This window comes from Aphidius gifuensis, linkage group LG6, assembly GCF_014905175.1.
Source record: "Aphidius gifuensis isolate YNYX2018 linkage group LG6, ASM1490517v1, whole genome shotgun sequence".
Classification (NCBI taxonomy): domain Eukaryota; kingdom Metazoa; phylum Arthropoda; class Insecta; order Hymenoptera; family Braconidae; genus Aphidius; species Aphidius gifuensis.
The window spans coordinates 13304437-13319282 of record NC_057793.1 but is presented as its reverse complement, the minus strand read 5'-3'; the positions used below and the strand labels follow the sequence as shown (position 1 = coordinate 13319282).

Below are 14846 nucleotides of genomic sequence, written 5' to 3'. Positions count from 1 at the left end.
TTATATAAAAACTGTCAACATTTTTATGCCTTCCTTGACAAAAATATGCTCGAATATTATTTTGTTTTTCCATTGCAACGTCATCAAAAATAAATATGGAATTTGGCTTCGCCTCATCAACTGGTACAACTTGCTCATTGTCAGAAAATGGATAGTAATTAATCCCATCCAATGTTTCCAAGAGTTTTTCGAGATATTGATATTTAGGTTGATTTAATGACTTTGAGTAAATATATATGTTTTCAAAGCGCAAACCATTTTCATCGATCAACAAACTCAGGAGACAATTAGTTTTTCCTGTATTTGATGGTCCGCAAATAATTGATCTTATTGTATTTGGCAATAAATCACCATGACGTTTTATAGTATTCACCCCAGCACCACTTTTTGATGTAATTATATCGAAATTTATGATTGACAATTTTTTTGCTTGTGCCTTGAACTCCATCATGACTCATACTAAACGAAATCAAACTGTAGAGAACCATTTATATCTGCCATCGTTCAGTATCATTTAAGCCATGGCTAAATGCACATCAAAAAACGCCAAAAAAACTGGCAACTTTGAGTTTAAAAATAAAAAAATTAAAAAAAATAAAAATCCTAAGAAAAAAAAGAAAAACCATACAGCTGGTGATGGATTATTAAATAAAATTATAAATAAATTGCCAGTTGAACTTCATATTCCTGGATATTCATTCGCTGGACCTGGGACAAAATTGGAAAAACGTCTGGCTCGTGGTGATCAAGGCATCAATCCTCTCGATAAATTTTGTAAAGATCATGATATTGCGTACGCAGCAAGTCCTAATGATATGCATGCAAGGAATATGGCAGACAAAATACTTGCTAAAAAAGCATCATCAAGAGTTTTTGCAAAAGATTCAAGTATTGGGGAACGTGCAGCAGCTGCCCTCGTTGCTGGCACCATGAAAATAAAATCTAAACTTGGAATGGGCATGAAAAATTCAAAAACTCCGAAAGCTAGTATTAAAAAAAAAGAAAAAAAAAAGAAAAATGGAAGAAAAAAAAAATTGCCATTGAAAAAAATTATTCAGGCAGCCAAAAATGCAATGCATTATGTAAATGATAATCAGATGAATATTAAATCAGCATTACAAGCAGCAAAAGTTGAGATGAAGAAGTCTGGGGGAAAATCAAATATACAAGTACCACGAATTATACCAATACCAAGTAAGATAGGTGGCGCTCTACCATTATTGATTCCAATTTTGACAGCACTCAGCGCCATCGGTGGAATAGTTGGCGGCGCTTCCGGCGTTGTAAAAACAATAAATGATGCAAATTCCGCCAAAAAACAATATACAATTGAATCAATAGCACTCGGTAAAGGTCTATATATGAGACCATATAAAAATGGGGCAGGATTTTTTCTGTCTCCAAAAAACTTGTAGAGATGCTGCCACGTCGAGCGTTGACTGATTGGGATCTGATAAAATTTGCGGAGCAATTGAAAATAAAAAATTTTCGTGGGGTTTTTATGAGAAATGATCTACCAACAAAATCTTTGCATCGAGAAACTGGTATAATAAATCTCGATGATGATAACAATCCTGGTACACATTGGACTGCATATAAAAAAGTTAATAAAAATCTTGCGATTTATTTTGATGGCTTTGGAAGTCTCCAGCCTCCGACAGAGCTCGTTGAATATTTAAATGTTGGCAGCATCAAATATAACTATAAACGCTTTCAAAATTGGAATACATGGAATTGTGGTCATTTGTGTCTTCAGTTCTTAGCAGACTGCCTATAAAAGGCATAATTTTCATTAATTATAATCAGTCTTTATAGTAACAGTGAGCATGCATGACGCATTCACACTTACTTTATCTGGCAACTCATCAGTTCTAGAAGCTTCATATTTTCCAAGGATTGAATTATCACCACAAAAAAATTACTCGCTTGGCCTAGCGACTTTTTTAACATTTAACACGATACCAAATATTACATCAGAAAATAACAAAATATATTTTTCAACGTCTGATGATTGGATTGAGATACCTGAAGGAAGTTATGAGATTGATGCTCTTGCTGAATTTTTGAAACCATACTCTATTCAGCTTTGGGGCAATACAAATACATTACACAGTCATATACAAAGTGCAAAAGACATTGATTTTCGATCATCTGATACAATTGCAAAACTGTTGGGATTTACTCCACGTATCTTGGAGTCAAATATTGTGCACGTATCCGATTTGCCAATAAACATTATAAAAGTGAATTCAATAAGAATTGAGTGCAATATTACCACTGGTGCTTTCATTAATAATAAAAAAGTTCATACAATCCACGAGTTTTTTCCAACTGTGCCACCGGGCTATAAAATTATTGAAGTTCCATCAAATATCATCTATTTGCCAGTATCAGTAAGAACAATTGATCACGTGCAAATAAAAATTGTTGATCAAGACGGTGATCTGGTTGACTTCCGTGGTGAGACAATTACTGTAAGATTACACATTAAATCACGTTAATGGGCATCGTCTATAATCGAAAAGTTGGCTCATCATATAAAAGGATTCAATGCAATCCACCACCAATCAGTTGTCATCGAGCATTGAAAACATTAACACCACAGAGTGTCCAGTTTTTGAAAAGTCTCGGCCTTCAAGTGGTGAAAAAAAAGAAAGCTATTGGAGTTGGGTCTGGGTAAAAGTATCTTGTTTGAATTGTGTGTGCTGTCCAAAATGGCGGAGGCTATGCTGAGTATTAACACACCAATTGAATTTGATTCATCAATATCTCACTATGAGATCCATGCACATCAGCCCTATGGTTCAACAACATTTGGAAACAGTGATGAAATTAGAATCAACATACAAAATCAGGATATTTTTATTTTGCCATGCAAAAGTTCATTACACATTTCCGGAAGATTAGTGACCGAAAAAAATGATGGTAGTGTGGCAGCGGCTTTGACTACTAAAATTGTTAATAATGGTATACTTCATCTTTTCGATGAAATAAGATATGAAATGAATGGTGTTGAGATTGATAGGAGTAAAAATACTGGCATGACAAGCACTTTAAAAAATTATCTGTCAGTAAATCCAGAATCAAATTTAGAGAATGCTGGTTGGCTTGGTACTAGCGATGATATATCATTAACTAACACTGATGGATACTTTGATGTTTGTATACCATTACAAATGTTTCTTGGCTTTGCTGAAGACTATAGAAAGATTATTGTCAATGCTAAGCATGATATTAATTCGCTCAAGAAGTGATATGAATGCATGTATTGGAATTGGTGGGGCAGAAGAAAAAGATTTGAAATTTCAAATAAGCAAGATTGAATGGCTAGTGCCATATGTTAAATTATCTGATAAGAAAAAAATTGATATGATGAAATTTATTCAACGAGATCCACCAATTTCAATGAGTTTTCGAGCATGGTGTCTTTTTGAATGGCCAATTTTACCTCCAACTAATAAGCATGTATGGTCAATACAAACAAGTACGCAGCTAGAAAAGCCTAGATTTATTATTCTAGCTTTTCAGTGCAATAAAAAGAATAAATGGAATGAGAACTCTGCTTATTTTGAGCATTGCAATATTCGAGATGTCAAGCTTTTTCTCAATTCAGTGTCATATCCATATGCTAATTTGAACCTTGATATTGGGAAAAATCAATTTTCAATTTTATATGAAATGTTTAAGGACTTTGGTGAAACATTTTATGAAAAAGAAATAAATTATGCAATATCAAAAAAATTATTTTTGGAAAAATCACCATTAATTGTCATCGATTGCAGCAGACAAAATGAAATGATAAAATATGGACCAGTTGATGTTCGACTGGAATTTGAATCCAAGGAAAACTTTCCTCCAGCAACGAGTGCTTATTGTTTGATTCTACATGATCGTATTATAGAGTATAAGCCTATCAGTGCAAGTATTCAGAAATTAACATAATATAAAGGAAAAAAAAAAATTGATGTAAAACTATAATTGAATGAAAAAATAAATAAAAAATGAGACACAATTTGTTGTATTTAATATATATATTTATTAACATTATTTATACATTTACTCCTTAATCAAGCATTTTAATGTTGTTTTGTTTTTGTCGAATCCAAAATGGTTTGATCCATGTCTGACGAATCTAAGTTCTCCAGAGAGAGCATCTTTAAGTAACTCTGGTAAAATTGTTGAATTCTGTGTGATGAAATTGCTAAGTCTTTTTGGTAGAAATACTGAAATTTCGCGCTCCAATTCCAATATGATAGAATCTCCATATGGTGTTCGAACTTGTCTTACATTTGTCACACGATATAAGTAATCAAATTCAATCTTTTTGATTGGGATAGTAGCAGGATATGGTGTTACTCCAATAGTGTTCATTTCTGCATATAATTTGTCCATGTTGCCTGTTGGAAATGAAACAAAATTAGAATCATTGCAAGAATAATAATACGACAATACATAAATACATAAATGAGAGGTTACATGAATAAAATGTTTAATCGTATGAATAATATAATATATGTATAAAATATTTACCAATTTTATTTTTACTGTCTTGGAGATGCTAGCTCAGAAGGTTCGATGAGATCTGTGGCTCTACAGCTCTGGGCAGCAGCTTTTAAAGGAAAATCGATCCCCCACTTTCAACGATCCCCACTTTAAATGCTTCTTAGGTTAGGTTAGGCTTATATTTTTTTTTTGTGAGTCACTTTTCTAAAAATTTTTGCTGTTAGAGGCTGAATAATCATTCAAGATTATTATTTGGCTGATTCATTATTTGTAATGAGTCATGTGTTTCGTTGAAAAAGTTTTGGATGATTGTAAGTTAATATTTATACATGATAATAATAAAACTTATTTACTATTTGCAGCTGTCCAACTCCTCAAACATGTCTGAGCATGTTTAAACTTGCCTGAACATGTTTAAACATGTTTAAACTTGGTTTTAAGGAATTCTAATGCTAACCTTATTTTATAATTTAAATATTAAAAAAGAAATAAATATACATTCCAACACAATTTTTTCATCGTTTTAAATTTTCATTTATTTATTAATTTTTTTACATGATCATTTTAGTAGAAGATTGCTCTGCAGCACATTTCTCACAGTCTTTTATTAGTGAATAAAAAAAACATCCAGCTATATCACCATCTCCACAATCAATTGAATGCTTGGTACATCTGCGCAATCCTGAAACGTGAGGATTTTGTTTCTGGTTTTCAGACAGCTTATCCCAGACTTTATCTATTTCATGAGCGGAAAATTTGATGATTGCCATTGTTGGAATCAGCGCAATATCTTTAGCAGACATATCCGCCAAATTTTCGACAATACTATAGAACATGATAGACTTGCGAAGAGATGGTCGAAATGTAAAGGCTCTAGCAAACCAATATTTGTATCGATTTACATTTTCAGCAGCACAAATATAATTAATGCATTCTGTATGACAATTCATATGCCTCAATGTTGGTAGATTATATAATTTTTCATCTGGTGGACAATCAAGATCATCAAGGTTGATGATTGTTGCAGTCTGTGATTTCAAGATTTCTGATAGCCATTTTTTTTTCTCAGCACCTTTTACATAGATATATTCCAAATCACCACCTAGTTTTTCATTAATTATATTTGATACTTCACGATAGTCAACATCCCCAGCACTCCATAAAATTCCATGCACATTAGTCACAGTTTTTTCAATAGTCTTCCAATACTCATTCGTTAAATTTTCTTTTCCACATGGTGCAGCAAAAATGATAGTTTCACTTGCTAGCTTTGAGTTTGCATTACTAATTGCAAGTTCTTTGATAATAAAAATTGAATCATTGAATCCTTGAAAATCAACAAAAATGGCCATTTTAATTTTTTCAACTGCGATCTTGACTGTCGAGTTCGTTTTTTACAACTGGCAAAATATATATGGTTCTGAGTGTTGCCTGATGCTAGCTCCCCCACTACAATTTTCAAAATCAACCTTCCCCTTCTATAAAATTTTCTTATTATCTAATTTTTCGACTACATCGGAAATTCGTTTGTACATAGTTTCCAGTGTGCTAACTCTAGATTCTATGAGTTGAAAAAAATTTTTGCTCTGATAAATTGAATCTGCATCAACATTTATAGAATGTTCATTTTTATGATCGTGAAAAGCTGATTCGAGTCCGCCAATCATAATGCTATTATTTTCACAACTATCTTTCAATGATGCAGTCTGATGATATGTCACTCGCGTTTCTTCTTGAATCATTTCGCGAACAATTTTAACTGACGCAGCATCGTTTGCATTTAGCGGATCTCCGACATTACACAAACGTTTATGGTTTATATCATATTGTTTATCCTTTGTTAGCTTAAAGCCCTCACCCGTCGGACCTCGAACACCAACACTATTTATTGTATTACTTTTAACTATACTTTTTGGCAGTTGACGACCGAAAACATCTACAGTCATCTTGCCTGAATGACAAAATCTCTACTGTGAGAAAAACAAAATTTCAAGTCTATTTAACCATTTTGAATCAAAATAATAATTGAGTTTTTTAATTTAAATCATATTCAAAATGGCCGATATTTCAAACATGTAAATATAGTAACTTACCACATTATCGATAAACAAAATGGCTGACATATAGAATCAAATTCAAATATATAGATATATCAACTCCCTACGTTACCGATATACAAAATGGCCGACTTTTGAATATATAGATATACCAACTCTTCACGTTACCAATATACAAAATGGCTGACATACTAACATAGAGGGGGAATTTAATCGGAGCCTGGTGGGGGTTTAATTGGGCCGGAGTGGGGGTTTGATATCAAACTGTCCCAGGATCCGCCTTGCTTCACTACTGACGTCCGTCCGAGCTACTTCAGCGTAACGTTTCGACGTCCAACCGACATACGTACGGACGTCGGATCGAGCTCCGAGCTCGAAATTCGACTTTGAATCGACGTCGAACGGATGCTCAATTTCTAGCTGGGCTATTATGTTATTGTTAATAAAATAAACAGGCCCAACCTGTCACATACGAGCCAGATTCAAGGTCAAGCCAAGGTACACACCGTCACCAGATTTCTAAAATAAAAAAAATCAACAACTAATGTAAGTATATTTAAATAAATTTGGTTTAGTGTTTATTCCCGAAAGTGTAATAATTATGTAGTTTAAATTTATGTGAAAGCCACGCGTCATCGTTTCGTCGATGTAGAGTCAGTGATTCATCAAAATAGCGACTGGATTGCTTCTCAATCCCGTCGTGTATACTTCGGGTTTTGAGTCTAATTATTTGACGGGTCGTTTTAATTAAATTATTTGTCAACCGCTGACTCCGCCACGACCGCATGGTTTTAGATTCTCTTTTTTCACGCGCCGCGTGAATATTTATAAGTGGGTCAATTAATTAAATATTGGTTGTACCGAATTTTTCATGGAAAAGTAATTTGTTTTATTTTTATTAAATTGCAAGTGTTGTTTAGAATCATTTTTATTGTATTACTGTGGTATATTTTTCGCTCATTTTTCAGGCTTCCTTTTACCTATCCCTACATTACGCGAATTTATCACCCTACCCTTTTATTGTTTTCTTAAGTGAGCAGGATAAACAGGGTTACATTAATTACATATCTAGCAGGATTATTCTATAGGGCAATATTGGGTTGTCTAATAAGTAATCCGGCTACGATATTTCAGAATATTGCCCGAAGTTTTCCACGAGAGCTCCACGTGTATTATGTCAAGAATGAAATGTACAGAATGAAATGCTTATTGTTTTGGTTAAAAAATGAAATTATGAAAGTTTTTTATCAATAACTGGCAAAGTAATAAGTGGCTCGTCCAAAAGGTAAAGAAAATGATGAAATGAAAACAAAAAGAAATGAAATAAAAATAGATACATTAAATGTAAAAAATAATTCAATAGCTCAACTTCCATATTATATAAGACAACATAATATGCCAAAAGTACACCGTAAAATGCATCGTTCTCCATTAATGCAAAATAATCCTCGTATAAGATCGAATGTTATACATAAAATGAGAACATATTCAATTGATAATTGTGGTTTTGTTGAAGTTGAAACACCAACATTATTTAAAAGAACACCTGGTGGTGCACAAGAATTTATTGTCTGAACACAAGAACCAAGTAAATTTTATTCACTTATTCAAAGTCCTCAACAATTTTAACAGCTTTTTGTCCTTTATGATTAGTGGTATTGATAGATATTTTCAAATACCACGTTGTTATCGTGAGGAAGGAGCTAAATCAACTTGATATTGAAATGGGTTCCCTGATGATCATCGACGGACTTATTTCCTACGGACAGTCCTCCCACCGACATGCACCCCACGGATCCACACCCGACCAGACTCTCTTCTCACGGGCATTCACTCTACGTGAAATTATTTTAAAAATAGAATAAATAAACCAGTGAATAAATAATCTACAATATAATTTATTAAAAAAAATATAAAACTTCAATAAACAGTACTGAAATTTTTATACAACAACTTTAATTACAAAACAATATAATTTTAATTTTAATATTCAAAGCAACAGCTCTTAATAAACAGTATTGAAATTTTTATACCACTTCAAATACAAAATAATAATAATTTTAAAGTCATTTCGTCAATTTAAAATAATTAAAAATAATCATTAACTTTCATTTTAGGTTATTAGAAATAGACTGCTGGGGTGAATCTACAATTTTTTCAAAATTTTTATCATTATACCCAGAATACATCCATAAATTTACTCAAGTAAAAATTTTTCGTGAAGACTCTTTTGGGAAAATAAGGAGCTTCTGAGAAAAGATTTCGGTGTCGAAAAACAGGAACAAGTATTTGACGATAGCCAATCACCTTTGATTTATTTGAGTACAACACGACCATGGGTGACAGATCTTCATAAGCTTGTTGAAGAATATTTTGAGAAATCATCATATGCTGACTTTGAACAATTGATCAACCATTTATTCACGTTATGGGACAAAACTGAAAAACTGAAACTTCGCATTCAAGAAAAAAAAGAAGAAGGAGAAGTTGCAGATGATGATGAAATGAAAGAATAATTATCGAAATAAATATTTAAATTTTAAAACTAAAATTTTTTCCGATATATTTTTTTCCTATTCTAATTATATTTAAAAAAGGCTAAATAAAAAACAATAACAATAATTTTTTATATTTTTTTTCAAAAAAAAATTTTTATTTTATATTATTTACAAATTGATAATATTTTCTTTATTAATATTGGACTGATGATTTCACTCAATCGTTGAATTCTCATGTTGAAACGTTCATGATCACGAGCAAGTTGTATCCATTCTTCACATCGTGCAGCTTTGTAAGCATACAACCATGTATACATCATATGAATTGTAGGTGTTGAATTGAAAGAAACTCGACTTTTATTTATCCTTGAGTCTTCCATATTTGATGTTTTCATATTGATTTGGTTTCTTCTCTCTCTCCCAATCATATGACTTTGGTTGACTGAATTTTTTTTCTTTTTCTTCATTCAACAAACAAGTTTTATCAGAATTCTCCTTGGCAGATTTATCTTTGCTTTTAAACATTTTTATTATTGTCTCATCAAAAAATAAATGATATATGAGGAAATTTTTTGCTCACACTCTAATTTATATCAATTTTCGAACGGAACCACTTATGGGTTTGTATTCCACAATTTGATCATGTAATATTAAACAATGAGCTGATGTATCTGGGGGAAACTGTTCCATTGATTCAGTTTCCAAACGTATATCCACAGGTCCACTTTTTAGAAATTCATTCTGTTTAGAGCAGTCTATGACAATGAGTGGTGCTTGCTCTAAAAATTCTGTCTTTGTTAATAATGGTTCTGGCTCTTTTCCAAAGTATGATAATTGAAAATTTGTAAACATATCATAGAGCAAAGCGAATCGATTCTTGTTTATATCAAGATTTAAATTTCCATATGGGTACGATTGTGAATTTGAAAATAATTTTATATCTCTCAAATTACAATGATCAAAATGACTTGCATTTTTATCAGTTTGGTTTTTACGTGCAGTTTGAAATCCTAAAACTACATATCTTGGTATCTCGAGTTGTGTTGGTATTTTCACATTCCATACATGTTTTGAAGTCGCAGGAAGTAGAGGGTAATCGCACAGCTCCCAAGCACGAAAACTTAGTGAAATAGCTGGATCTTTTGATATGTAGTTTAAAAGTTGAATTTTATCTTTATCTGAGACTCGAATGTATGGTACAACCCATTCTATTTTTTGAATAGCAATTTTTGCAGTTTCTGCTGCTGTTGTCTTTAGGTATGCATTGGTATCAGTATTTGATCTTGTAAGAATGAGTTCATGTTTTGCATTAATTATCACTTCGCGATAATCTTCAGCAAATCCAAGTAGTAAGTTTAATGGTATTGATATATCAAAGTATCCATCAGCATTATTACTAGCAGAATCTGTCCAGCCTGAATTTTCCAATAATGATTTTTGGTTAGGTGTGAGTGATACATAACCTTTCATTAGAGTTGTGAGTCCTACATTTTTACTACGATCTATTTCAACAGCATTTATTTCATAGCGGATTTCTTCAGATAAATGAGCAATAGCCATTTTTACTAAACTGGTAGTATTTGCAACAGCAGCTCCATCATTTTTTGTAAATTTTCCTTGAATGTGTAGAGTACTTTTAGATGGTAGTATGCACAGATCTTGATGTTGAATTCCAATTCTTATTTCATCATTATTATTGAAAGATGGCGCTCCATATGGTTAATGAGCATGGAGTTCATGACGAGCTATAGAATTATCAAAAACAATCGATTTTTGAATGTTTAAGATTCCTTCCATGGTATAAAACGAAAAAGACAACACAATTTTACTTTTACTTTATTTGACGTAGTTTGAGACCAAGACTCTTGAGAAATTGGACGTTTTGACGTGTTAGTGTCCTGACTGTCTGATGACGACTGATGGGTTTTTGGCATGTTAATTTCTTTATATAACTGCTTCCAACTATTTTCTCTTGAAAGACAGTACACATTATTTCATACTCTTTACATGTAGTCTTATTGTTATGATTTCTCCTCGAAAATTTATTAAATCTCCGTCTTGATCAACAATTTTCAGCTGAAGATGGTGTATTGCCCGGACGCCGACTGGTGAATAAATGATATGTGATGGCACTTCTATAATCTTATATCCTGGTGGAACACTAGGAAAAAATTCATGAATAGTATGAACTTGTTGATTATTTAAATATGCACCTGTTATTATATTACATTCAACACGTAGAGCATTAACTTTCAATATTGTAACTGGTAAATCAGATTTATGAGTCACATTAGGTTCCAAGATTTAAGGTGAAAATCCTAATAATCTTCCAATAGAATCTTCAGGAATAAAATTTATCGGACGATCACATTTAATTTCACAACACAGTTCACTATTATTTGGTTTAAGACTTATGGAGACCATTTGCAGAAGGTATTTTTCAATGTCTTCAATTTCATAACTTCTTGTTGGTATATATAGAATAATTTCACTTTCATAACCAATATGAAACTTATTGTTATGTAAATCAATATTAGGTATTGAATTAGAAGTAAGTAACTCGACAAGTCCAATAACATCATTTTTCTCATGTGATAATCCAATTGATGGATAATATTGTGCTTTGAGAACGGACGATGTTCCAGACAACGTTAACGTAAACGAGTCATCCATGACTGATGTATTAATTATGTTTGTTTTTGTATTTATAACTCTCCAGTCAAAAATTTTAAACATAAATGTCCGCATATGACTGTATCATAATTTTGAAATTTTTGATAATTATATTTTATGCTACCAACATCGAGATATTTTACGAGATCTGCAGGTGGTTGTAAGTCTCCAAAGCTATCGAAATAAATTACTTTATTATTTCTTTTTTTATATGCTACCCAATGCGTACCAGAACCATCTTTGTTATCAAAATTTATAATGGCTGATTCATATTTCCATGGTTTAGTAGTTGGTAAATCATTTCTCATGAAAACTCCTCTAAAATATGGGATTTTCATAGCTTTAGCATACTTCAATAGATCAATATTAGTGAGTGCCCGATGTGGTAGCTTTACATGTTTTTTATTGGCTTTAAAAAAAGACCCATTCCTCTTTTATGAGGCTGAAGATATAAGCCTTTACCGAAGGCAATTGTTTCCATTTTCGTGTTGTGACGTTTATTTTCTCCAAATTGTCGTTTGGCAGCACTAGCATCATTTATTGCTTTCATTATACTAGCAGCACCCCTACTCAATGCTCCAACAGCACTTAAACCAGCAAAAAGTGGCATTACAAATGGTAAAAAACCACCTATTTTTGATGGCAATGGTAGAATACGTGGCATCCGTATTTTTCCTCGCCCTTCTGCTTTTTTAACAGCATCGTGTGCTCCTTCAAGTGCACATTTAATTGGGTCTTTGTCTGGTTTAATAAATTCTTTCGATGCATTTATAATTTTTCTGAATAATGTTTTTTTTTTTTCACCAATTTTTTTTTTTTTTAATTTGTACATTTTGACTTCTACATTGTATTTCTTGTCTTTCTTTTTTTCTTAAGACCCATACCTAATTTTCTTTAGCTTTCATTGTGTTAGCTATACCCCAAGCAGCTGCTTTTTCACCTATGGAAGAATCTTTTGCAAGTACACGTTTCCAAGCTCTCTCAACAAGGTCTCTATCAGCTTGATTTCTGACGCTGATATTATCTCGATTTTCAGAATAAGCAATATCGTGCTGTTTACAGGCAGCGTCTAATGGATTTATACCAGGATCACCTCGAGCTAACCTTTTCGATAATTTAGTACCTGGTCCGCAGTATTGGTAATTTATTGATTAAAGTATTTATGAGACCTTTACCTCTTTTTTTCCGACGTCTGTGCACAAGCGTAGTGTTGTGATGAATGAAATCAAAGCTATAAAAACCTGGTATTTATAGAAAAATATTCAGTCGTGAACATGGAGTTAATGTTTTGCGGAGCAGAATGTTAAGTTGCCAGTAGTTAATTTTGATAATGTTGTTCAACAAAGTTCAAATAAAAAAAATCAAAAACGACATGGGAAGCTTTTACCTAGTAGTGTGCGAGGAATTTTTTGTGGTCCATCTAATTGTGGTAAAACAAATGCCCTCCTAGCTATAATTACTCTCCAAATGGGCTACGATTTGAAAATGTATATGTTTATTCAAAATCTTTAAATCAACCAAAATATCAGTTCTTAGAGAAATTACTTGAATCTACGAAATGTATCGGCTATTATCCATTTAATGAAAATGAAAATGTAATTGAACCTCAAGCTGCTCATCCAAATTCATTAATGATTTTCGATGATGTTACGTGTAAAAAAAAAGACAATATCCGGGCTTTTTTTTGTATGGGTCGTCATCAAAATGTTGATTGTTTTTATCTTTCTCAAACTTATGCACGTATACCAAAACATTTAGTACGAGATAATGCAAATTTTCTTGTACTTTTTCGACAAGATGAAATGAATTTAAAACATATTTATAATGATCACGTGAATACTGACATGTCATATACTCAATTTCGAAATTTATGTCTAGCTTGTTGGGATAGTTATAAACATGGATTCGTTGTTATCGACAAGGATAGTGAAATCAACAATGGCCGATATCGGAAAGGATATGACTGTTTTGTTACTACAAATTAAAAAGAACTTCTGAAATAAAAATAGTTATGTAGTAAGTGTGAGAGCATCAACATGACGAGTAAAATGTTCGATAAAGAAAAAAATAATCTGTATCAGATTACAAAAGCTAGCGATGCAATACACATAAAATGTTAAAAACGAATCAAGACGCTTCGGAAAAATATGCAAGTGATATATTTAAACCTATTGTAACACTTTTGGAAAAATTGGTGAATCAAAAAACAACAACAAGTGATACAAAAAACGAAGTAAAGAATGAACTTGACGATAATGTTGTGAAAGAAGAACAAACAAAAAAGGAAGATGATGATGATAATGATGTTTTTTATGAATCGTTTGATAAGTTTGATGAGGATTCTGTGAAAGAGTCACTTGATCAAACATCTTCTCCACTCGATAACGAAAAATATATGGAAAAAAACGATGTCAGTAAAACTTGATCAACAGGATTTCTAGTACGGAAACTTGATAATAATCTTGTTTGGAAACTCAAATATTAAATTCGAAAATAACAAAATCTACATTGAAGATAAAACTTATCAAGAGACGCCAGGTTTATTGGAACTCCTTTTCAATTATAAAGTTGATGACTCATTAATAAATAATGAAGATTAAAAAAAATTATATTAAAATTATTAAATTAACAAATGCTCAGTATAGATATTTCAAACCTAATGGTGGACTGAGAAAAGAAACAAATGCCAAGTATGAAAAATATATTTTGCCATTCATGAAACCTTCAACAAAAACTGGTACATCATTACCTCGTTATAAGATTACAAACAAAAGTAACAAATTTGATTACGTCCATTGGGATAATCCAAATGAACTTATTGATCGTCTTCGATTAATATTGGCTTCCCAAGCAGCCGGTAATCCGAACCATACTAATGAAATCGTTTCCATAATTGAAGAACTGAGAGAAGCTGGCATTATCTATTAATTTATATGCATATGACGCTTAAGCTCAGTGGCTCATCAGCTGTCAAGATGAGTATAGATATTTTTGGACGAATATCAAAAAATAAAAGTTCATTACAAAGTGTTCGAGGTCCTCCAGGTGATGGTTTTAAAAGAACATCAGATGGACATTATGATATAAATAATGAACGATTGTGTAATGTTGCTGA

General features: G+C 32.1%; 2 protein-coding genes across 2 annotated transcripts; both read right to left on the bottom strand.

Annotated features, from left to right (window-relative positions):
* Positions 1-4016: 4016 nt before the first annotated feature.
* On the bottom strand, positions 4017-6852 carry LOC122859538. Its single transcript, XM_044163185.1, has 2 exons — positions 4531-6852; positions 4017-4397 (listed from the first exon to the last, which is right to left on the bottom strand). Exon 1 carries the CDS (start codon positions 5853-5855, stop codon positions 5055-5057), a length of 801 nt encoding a protein of 266 aa, XP_044019120.1. The 5' UTR covers positions 5856-6852; the 3' UTR covers positions 4017-4397; positions 4531-5054.
* Positions 6853-9646: 2794 nt separating this feature from the next.
* Positions 9647-10618, bottom strand: LOC122859864. Its single transcript, XM_044163545.1, has one exon. It carries the CDS (start codon positions 10616-10618, stop codon positions 9647-9649), a length of 972 nt encoding a protein of 323 aa, XP_044019480.1.
* Between the last annotated feature and the right edge of the window lie 4228 nt (positions 10619-14846).

Bases quoted from the DNA above. Each gene is read 5' to 3' on its own strand.
- LOC122859864 (XM_044163545.1), bottom strand. From the start codon at position 10,618: ATGGCTATTGCTCATTTATCTGAAGAAATCCGCTATGAAATAAATGCT.
- LOC122859538 (XM_044163185.1), bottom strand. From the start codon at position 5,855: ATGGCCATTTTTGTTGATTTTCAAGGATTCAATGATTCAATTTTTATT.